Here is a 9,970-nt window from a genome sequence, read left to right on the forward strand (position 1 = left end):
GTTGGAAAGGGTCTAAAGGAACCATCCATACAGTTCCTAGTTAGCAACTAGACGCCTCTTATAAAGCACTCCTTCAGGGTTTTTTTTTAACATAATACAGACGCAAACGCTCATATATATGCGCATAAACTCACCCCTTCAGTGAATATATATACCAGAAGGATTCGTTGCGGTTTTGCTGCATGGTTAGTGTTGCTGGGATTTCATTAAAAAAATGGTTTGATGTGTTGGGAGATGATGATGTGTGTTTTCTTTTTCTATAAAATGCGGTATTTTGATGGTCTCTTTCTAGGGTATGATTACCTGCTATCTGTAAATTAATCCACACGTACACAAGGAAATTTCATACGGTGACGACCACATGTAATATATTGATGCTACAGTCACATGTTGGCATTTTTTTGTCACGTGGTGAGAGAGTGCGAGATTGATGTATATTTATAAGTTGGCTGTTGTTGATTAATTTGAGAAATCATTGAACAATCAAAATTGTGAATCAAATTCAAAAATAAATCCCTCACTTGAATGAGAGAGCTCCTTGAAAAATTGTTAACCAAGTCAAAAATGGGAACTCAATCCAAAATCATATTAATGTTAAAGTGTTGCATGTTAGCATTTATTTTTGTCAGATGATGAGAGCGTGGGGCTGTTATAATACTTTTATAAGCTGACTGCTGGTGATTAATTTGAGAAATCATTGACAAGCAAATTTAAAATTAAACACCTCATTTAAATAAGAGACCTCCCTTAAAAATTACAGTGGACGGTGTTAGCAAACCATGAGTAAGCTAGCCATCATGATACTCTACCCGCCTCACGACTCACTGCCATCATGATTTTGCTTCCTGAATTCCAGATTTTTTTTTGCTCAATGTAATTCTGTTTTAACATAGAAAATTACAACCCCCATAAAATTTGCATCTTCTGATTATTTTAGAGGGTACATTTAGTAAATACTCCCTCTATAAAGAAATATAAGAGCGTTTAGATCACTAAAGTAGTGATCTAAACACTAAAATTTCTTTACGGAGGGAGTACTAGTCTGCACCACAAACTCCAGCCTTAGTTTAAGGATGCCAGATTTTGTATCCACGTTAATGCTAAGCAAGCATTGGTCCATCATGCTGGTCTGATTGAACAAAAACTCAAGCCATCCAGCACCTTGAAAATTGAAGCCTACATCAGGAACGTGCTGAATATTTTCTCATCAAGTTCCCACCAAGCATCAGCATTCTTTGTGCTCATACTATTTGAATTACCATTATCGCTCTCTAAAAACTAAAATAAAACTCATCCAATATTTGCTTACAGCAACAGAAACACAGGCTTGGCTTTCGTTCTTACCTCAGTAAGTGATACAGGTGCTTTTTAAATAGTGGAACTCCCAAACAGAAAACTCTCATATTCAGAACTTTTTTTTTCTTGCTGGAGGGGATCATCTTGCATCAATTGCGAACTTCAGCCTTCCATAATCAATATATCTACAGCTACAAGATAGTTTCACACCCGGTGGGAACAGAAAAGGAAAAAATTCTGGCACTTGCTATGAAGAGTAACTTTCAGACCAACTGTTAGAAATGATATTATTTGACTAATCCAGTAGAACTAGCCCGATGCTGCCTTCAAGCATAGCGCCTGCGCGTTGATGTCTTGATGTGATTGTGTCCACATGAGAGCCTATATTGGTCATAATAATCGAGTGTTATGAGGTAAAGTAAAACAAAACAAAATAACACAAATAATGTCTCGAGTATCATATATATGTAGGATGTCTACGCGATAATCTTGCTGGAACACAAGTGGAACATTTGTAGTAGAGCGGTACCGTCAGCTTAACAAGACCCCCATCAAGAACTACCTATATTATTGTAAATCACATCACAACTATTAATCGATGTTCAAGTAAAATCTGCCTTCGCTAAATTGGTGGTCTAAGTCTTGCAGGTTTCTTAACATAAGATTAAGATCCATCGGGTACATACTTCACAATGCCCGCTGAGCAGTGTACAAAGCACTACAAACTTGTCTATTGTTAGGAACAAGATATACAAGTGGCACCAAGCTGAACATTGTACATTTACCAATGTTTTTCTGTGCAATGTAATTTGCTTAAGCATGTTCAGAATTCACAAATAATTGAGCAAAATAATGCATCTCATCACTCATGATACAAACTACCATGGAGAATAGCATTCCTTTGGCAAATCTAATATTGAAATGGGTTATTGATAGTGCAATAGTTACAAAGCAGACCTGTCAGATTCCCAGTTTCCAATATCTTAAATGGAAAACCTAAATCAATACTCTAATATGTATTCCAGTTCCATATGATATACTACTAAGGTTTTGCCGGTGCCATTGAGGTAATCATGTAACTGTGATACAAGTGTTAGCAGAGAACCAATTTGTCCCAGAATAGGTCTCCCTAGTATCTACAATGTTGTCTAGCAACTTATGCGCAAGTACATACGCGTGGGGCAAGATAGTGCGACTGCCACAACTAACCTCAGAGCCTCTAGAAGAGGAAAGAGCTTCATCATTTCACATTTTGTTTGACGCCATAAATTTGATTTTTCTCTCAGCAGGTTTGAGAATTTGAAATGAACACATCAAAGTTTCATCAACACTCATCATTGCTCCAGCATTATCAAATTCACCACAATAGTTGGGAGCCGAAAATATGGTGACCAGTTGCCTGTCAGCAAAGAATTCATACCCATCCTCGACAACCTATATCAGATGAAATACATAAACACCTTAATTTCCAAGAAAGTAATAAACAAGATGATGTATTAGAGATTTAGATTTTATAGTACCTGGTGGGCACGGCAAATAAGATCAAGATCATGCTTTAGAAGGAACTCCGTAACTTTGTCATGGCCAAATGTGTATGAAACGCCCCTATCATTCATGCCCCACCCTTGGACATCTTTTCCTGGATCAGACCAAAGAAGATCGCATAGTAGACCTGTATCTGGCACATCGGTAGGACGGGGCAAGTTTTTTATCTCATCTAGGTGTCCCAGATCAGGAGAAAGGCCACCATGCATGCATAATATTTTATCATCGATTAGAGCGGCCACAGGGAGACAATTAAAACAGTCGGTGAAGACCTTCCATAGCCGCACATTGAAGCGACGCTTGCATTCATCATAAAATCCATATATTCTGTTTATTGAAGCACACTCATGGTTGCCTCTCAGAAGAAAAAAGTTCTCGGGGTACTTGATTTTGTATGCAAGGAGGAGGCATATAGTCTCCAGACTCTGTTTGCCTCGATCAACATAATCGCCTAAGAATAGATAGTTGGCTTCTGGGGGAAAACCTCCATACTCAAATAGCCTTAAAAGATCACTGTACTGACCATGGATATCACCTAGAGGCAGATAACAAGGGAGAGCAAAATTAGTTGCTACTATGGTAACTACAGAATTAAGAGGCATACACGAAGTAGAAAGGAATTTATCAGGCCTTACTATGACAAGCAAAAAAAAACACGTCTCCAAGTACAGTTCTATCAGACAGAGGAATGCCAATAATAGCCGAGGATAAAAAACAAAAACTCAATCAAAGCAGACAACAGACAGTCCAGTCTACTTTAGCAACTAGTGTTTTGAATGAACAAATGCTTGTTAGGCTGTTGCTGCAAATACTACCACACAGTTTTGAAAACCCCTAGGAATCATGTGCCTTCAAAAGGCGCTTAGGTAGAGGTTAACACATAGAGCACCAAAAAGTTGCTGCTTGCTTCCTAGTTACAAGAAGGTAATCTTGTTCAGAGAGGGGCTTTCATTTGCAAAGAGGTGAGCTGATGACGCTCTGATATACTAAACTAAGGTACATACATGCACGCAAGCTTAAGTTTCTTATGTGCCATTAAGCTGGTCACTAAAGGAGCTTGCTAGAATATTACAGGGAACACACATGCACATCACAGGGTTCTGAATTAGTGATTGGGATTTGGTTCTAAATTCTCAGCATAGAGAAAACGAGGAGGGGGTCTGGAATCAAGCCTAGAACCTTGAGGGCATATTCAAATTTCAACTGAGACTGAGCAAGCGGCATGTTTATGATAAAAATCAGCATCACTGACAAAAAGAGCACTTCAAATAGACTACTTTGAATGCCTAAATAGACGAGATAAGATTCCATGTCAGCAAATATCTGCCACGATATACATTGTTGTATATTTTCATCCAACGGAATGTCAGCTACTGCAGCACCCAAGGAATTTTGAAAAACAAATGTATGTATAACAACAATTATTACTAACAGCAAATATCATGTTGCCCTTAAGATGATAATTTCAAGAGCTGGTTGCACAAGAAAACTTTGTCAACCCAAATTAACACTAAGTGCCTTTGATGATTGCATCTTTGCTGTGGGGCCTCCTCCCCTTCAAACACCTCATCAAATGCTTTCAAGGTTCTAAACATACAGCAAAAAGTTGAGCAGAAAATCAATATGACAATGTCCTAACCTCCACCATCTAACAGAAACAGAAGCACGAAGCACTAAACGAGAGGAGCCTGGTTAATGCCACAAATGATTGTTTTTGCTTATCGCCGCGACGCAGATATGGGAGTCGGCAGCACCTGCGGCGCGACCAAACTAGATCTAACTGTGCGAAGGAAGAGTCAAAGCGGGCAGGAGAGGAGTGGGACGCACGCACCGCAGATTTTAATGGGCGCCTCGAGCTCGAGGAGGTTGGGCTGGGTGAGGAAGATGTCGCGGGAGGCGGTGCAGAGTTGGCGGATCTCCGACTCGGAGAGCTGCACCTGCTTGCCGGGGCGCGCCGTCCGCACCTCGAGCAGACGGCGGATGATGTCGTCGAGGAGCGCGGCGTCCATGCCGCCTCCCTGCCCTCCCGCCGCCGGCGCCGCCGCCATCGCCTCCCCCGGGGTGGAGAGAGATCGGTGGAGTTAGGGTTTCGGCGCTTCGGGAGGAGCAGGTGGCCGAGGAGGGGGAGGAGAGAGATTGAGTGGTGGGCCGCCGATGGCTAGATAAACTCGCCCCGTCGACTAGGTTTTGTTTTGTTTTGTTTTTGCTTGGTTATAAAACCTCTCTCCTTTTTTTCTATTTATATTTCTATTTCTATATATAATCTGCGCGGACAGCGCTTGTGGAGGAATTGTGGCGTTGCGCCGTGGCCTGGTTGGTCTGCAACACCAATGTGCCGACACGCCGAGACGTACGTGCCCGCTCTCCTACGGACTATGCTCACCCTAGAAGAAAATATTTGCCATCGCAGAGTGACAACCAATCCTTTTGCTTTATTCTACTCCCTCCATGCACTAGTAAATGCGCACGGGCAACGCACGTTAAATATTTAGGCAATAAATTAATTGCGCGCGGGTTTTAAGTATGCTATTATTTATGTGTTAATCATGTAATTAGTGTAATATATTTGGTATGATATTAATTACACATTAAACACGTTTAACGCTCGCCATTGGAGCGGTCTAGGTCATTGGATTAACTTAGTTCAATGACTGAGATCAGTTGGATCTGCCCCTTTGGATCTTTTATATTAATATAGATACGGGGCAAAACGAGTAAGTCTACACTTTAAACTATATCTATCTGCATTCGTATGTAAATCCTTATTAAAAAATTTAAAAAGACTTATATTTAAAAACAAAGAGAGTATATTGACAAAGAAATATATACCTCCCGGCTCTCCAATCCAAAAAACAAGTACATCACTCGAAAATGCAGGCATTTACAAAGATATAAGAGATTCAATATTTCTTTTGAGAACTATACACGCTCATTACTCCTATAAAAAATGATGGAATACCCATCTCTTGGCGGCTTCGCCGCGCGAGAGTTCACTATGTGTCGTCCGTTTCACGAGGGCCTCTTGTGGCTGGCTCCCTAGCGGCCTCTCATTTGTCTGATATTCAGTAAGATATTCTCTGCAAATACTAAAAATAACGGCGACAGATAGGTTGATAACAAGATATTTCCTCCATTCATTTATATATAAAGTGTATTTGTTTTTTGATAAAATTCCATGATATAAGGTGCATTTCTTCTAATTCCTCGTAATATTTTTTTAGCCCTTTAGAAAATAGAAAAATACCTCTCTCCCGATTGTATGTATCTCTCTTTCTAGAAAAAAAAAGGAAGTATCTTTCCCTTGATAGCATATATCCTTTTTCTTTCCTAGTCTAACTGATTTACTTCCCACTAACCAACAAATTTACCAAGGGTAATTTTATCCTAAATTATCTATAATTTGTTGCCTTGCTCACCGTTCCCAAAACAATACACCTTTACATAAATAGCAATAGTAACAAAGGTTCAATAAGGTGCATATAGCTAACACCACGAGAAGAGGTGCATATAGCTAACCTTACTCTGTATGTATATTATAGATGATAATATGAATGGTCTATTTATATTCTTGTTTAATCAGAATATAGGAGAAATGGATATGGACTTCGGAGATGCACGGAAAGAATCCATGGAGGTTTCAGATGCAATGTCGCTGGAAGGGGCCGGACATTCACAACATAATAACGTCGAAGAGGTTATATCTCATAACAAACCAAAAAAGGATGCTAAATTGCATGTTATCCCACAAGGTATATGTTTATATTATTATCTATCTTATTTTTGTGATCTTGCCTTTTGTATTCAACTAATTTGGTTATTTTTTGTGTTACTAAGTTGTCTCACTTTTTATGAATTTGACAGACTATGTTTGTACCCCTAGAGATATTATAGTCATCGAATCAATAAAGTCTGCCCCCAAGAATACCCTGTTCGTGGACATTGGAGATGCCTTGTTAGCAACCGACGATTTGAAATGCCTTATAAAAAATGATGTGTTCTTACATGACGGTGTAAGACCAATTGCACAAACTTTGTAATCAATAATATGATCAATATATAATATCATAAAATATTAATATATTCTAAATGTTGTTTACAGGTGATAAATGCTTACATATATTGCATGCTTGATCACGACCAGCTACAAGACAGAGCGGGTGAAAAGGTACATATTATTAGTACGTTTGTATCTGGTCAGATAAAAGAAGACGGTGAAAGAGACATCGACCCATCAAAATATCGTCGCATCGTGCGTCATGTTAATACTTATATACAGCAAGATATGGTTAGTTTTTGTCTTATGGAATGTTTTTTAGTTCATATGTGTGATGATATATTAATAATTATATCTAATTTTGATTGTGATTTGTATGATATTTACATCAGTTATTCATTCCGATTAACATGCCGGGCTACCATTGGTATCTAGCAGTTGCCAATGCCAAAAAACGAGAGATCCAAGTATTGGACTCACTTGGTGAGAATGTCAAACGCAATGACCTTGCTACTACGGTAACTATATTTTTTTTTACTCATCTTAACATTTGTTTTGTTTGACTTCATCCCTAACATTTCTCATATGATAGTTACGGGGGCTCGAGAAATGGCTGAAACTTGCAGAGCAGAGTCCGGAGTTTATCAGAGGTGATAAGTGGCCCGATCTCAATGTTACAAAATGGACGGTTGAAGAGCAAGTTCAGGAGGCAATACAAACCGATGGGTAAGCAATTGTTAAAATGGTTTGTTTATTTGATTCATCTGTGTGATATTCTAAAGCATTATTTTATAATATTATAGCGTATCATGTGGATTGTTTATGCTAAATTATATGGAATATTGGACATCACATGGACTGTCAGACCAGTTCACCCAGGTATTTCATTTTTATACATTATCTCGTTATTTTATATGAAAATATTATATATATTTTTTGTATAAAATTTTTGTAGGAGGATATGAAATATTTTCGTCAAAAATTAGCAGTCATTTTGCTCGATTCAGAGCTTAATAAGCTAAAAGGATGTCCCATATACCATCAGCCTGTCAGCGAAGAAACTTTAGGTAATTCTGATATCGAGATCCTGGATAATCCTTCTGACGTAGTCGAAGAAAAACGTCCTGCCCCAATCACTATCATTCCCACGGACCAACGTCAAATAATTGCCGACATCTGCAAGTACATCATGTCGATCGATGATGCCGGGTGTTTGGAGTAAGTATCATGTATCAATATTTAATGTGCGGATGTATATTATTGTTCTTCTTACCATCCAAATTACAGGAAGGTATGGGTCCTGACCTGCACACCTGATCCAATGAGCTTAAGTCTTAAGAAACTTCAGTGCATACTTAAGATGGAGCAGCCTATGGACAATGATTGCTTCAACACTGCCGTGCGTATGCTGGCATGTGATGATGGAGTATTGTTCACAGACCCTCCTATACACTACATGGATCTACGATTTTGTGTAAGTTATCATAACTCTTCATTCTATGTGACATTAGTATCAACATGTTTAAACAATATTTCTTGTTTTACTTAGTCCATGATGCTAGAGTCAACACGAGGTCAGAAGTTTTGTGAGAAGGAAACTATCCAGACGTTGGCAACATTATTTGATAGCTGGCCTGGGATGGAGATCGACATCTCATCTTGCAATAAGGTAAATAAAATATTTTGTCCATCGTTATCATGGTTTATTGTTGTTTCTAATAACTCCACTTGTAGATTTATCTTCCCTATGCATCCATCAGCCGATACATCTTGTACGTCATCGACAAAGAGGCACGTCGTCTATATATTATGGATCCTATTCAAACATCACAATCGTCAGAGGATAACAACTTGAGGCATTCACTGAAATTAAAAAGTTTTGTAAGGGATTTCAAAGAAGCACTCGAAATAAAGATCCTGGTTGGAATTATGATATATCTAAATGGCAACGTTTATTTCCGTTCGGTGTTCCAACGAGTGTGGACGGGTAATGAATTCATAAAAAGAATATTTACTTTTGTTATCACTATATTTTTTATATTATTAATTCAAATTTTTGCAGGAATGTGTCTGGCTATTTTATTTTTCATTTTATGCTCTGGTGGAATGGTAAAGAATTGGTGAAGCCGATTTGCGCGGTGAGTATTGTGCGTTACATGTGTTAAGACCTTCGGCGTGAAATTGTCATACTAACTACATGTCTTGTTTCTGCAGGATGGGTATGAATTGAGGAAGCATTTTTTATTATACTTGCTAAAACATCGTGGGAATGAAGCTAGAGGAAACTTTCCTGATATTGTGAAAGAATTTCTTAAACGCATCATGTAGATATTAATAGTTTTGTAATAGATGTTCAGTTGGAACATCACTCAGTTTGTTACATGGACATGTCGTTAATTTTTCTTTTATGTTATCCAATTACATTGCAATAATGGACTTCAGTTATTAAGTAATTGTGTTTGTGTTATATTCTTTGTACGTGTGGAATTTAACATGTAACTCTTGTAAACTATTTCAAGAGCCCGTGGCAATGCACGGGCATTCTACTAGTCCTTTTAATAACAAAGAACAAGCCAAAATGGTCTTTTATAATAAGCAAATCGTTCTCGAGGACACATGAGAATTATCGTCTAGTCACTTTCATCATGTTTAGTTGATTCGCGTTCGCTACTTTGATAATTTGATATGTGGGTGGACCGGTGCTTGAGTGCTGCTCTTACTTGAACAAGCAACTCACTTATGATTACCCCCTGTCGCAACCATTCCGCAACTACGAAAGAATAATTAAGATAAATCTAACCATAGCATGAAACATATGGATTCAAATCAGTCCATTACGGAATAACACACAAACTAGGGTTTAAGTTTATGTCACTCTAGCAACTCATCATCTACTTATTACTCCACAATGTCTTCCCTTAGGCCTAAAGTATGATGAAGTGTTATGTAGTCGACGTTCACATGACACCACTTAAGTAAGCAACAACATACATATCATCAAAATATCGAACGAAACCAAATTCACATGATTACTTATAAGAAGACTTCTCCCATGTCCTCGAGAACAAAAGTGGCTACTCACAAATCACATTCATGTTCAAGATCATAGGGGTATTGAATATCATTAAGGATCTG

General features: G+C 38.3%; 2 protein-coding genes across 2 annotated transcripts; one reads left to right on the forward strand and one right to left on the reverse strand.

Moving 5' to 3' along the window:
- Positions 1 to 1,279: 1,279 nt before the first annotated feature.
- LOC125552230 (serine/threonine-protein phosphatase PP1) lies at positions 1,280 to 5,006 on the reverse strand. The gene is made up of 4 exons (XM_048715717.2): positions 4,673 to 5,006; positions 2,817 to 3,376; positions 2,506 to 2,730; positions 1,280 to 1,677 (listed from the first exon to the last, which is right to left on the reverse strand). Exons 1-3 carry the CDS (start codon positions 4,887 to 4,889, stop codon positions 2,542 to 2,544), a joined length of 966 nt encoding a protein of 321 aa, XP_048571674.1. The 5' UTR covers positions 4,890 to 5,006; the 3' UTR covers positions 1,280 to 1,677; positions 2,506 to 2,541.
- Positions 5,007 to 6,433: 1,427 nt separating this feature from the next.
- LOC147976216 (uncharacterized) lies at positions 6,434 to 9,065 on the forward strand. The gene is made up of 12 exons (XM_087520779.1): positions 6,434 to 6,590; positions 6,676 to 6,851; positions 6,941 to 7,126; positions 7,228 to 7,353; positions 7,428 to 7,561; positions 7,639 to 7,714; positions 7,791 to 8,053; positions 8,123 to 8,309; positions 8,385 to 8,504; positions 8,570 to 8,755; positions 8,898 to 8,944; positions 9,050 to 9,065. Exons 1-12 carry the CDS (start codon positions 6,434 to 6,436, stop codon positions 9,063 to 9,065), a joined length of 1,674 nt encoding a protein of 557 aa, XP_087376905.1.
- Positions 9,066 to 9,970: the final 905 nt, after the last annotated feature.

The sequence above is a fragment of the Triticum urartu genome, chromosome 4A (assembly GCF_056163025.1).
Source record: "Triticum urartu cultivar PI428250 chromosome 4A, HENAU_Tu73, whole genome shotgun sequence".
Taxonomy (NCBI): Eukaryota; Viridiplantae; Streptophyta; class Magnoliopsida; order Poales; family Poaceae; genus Triticum; species Triticum urartu.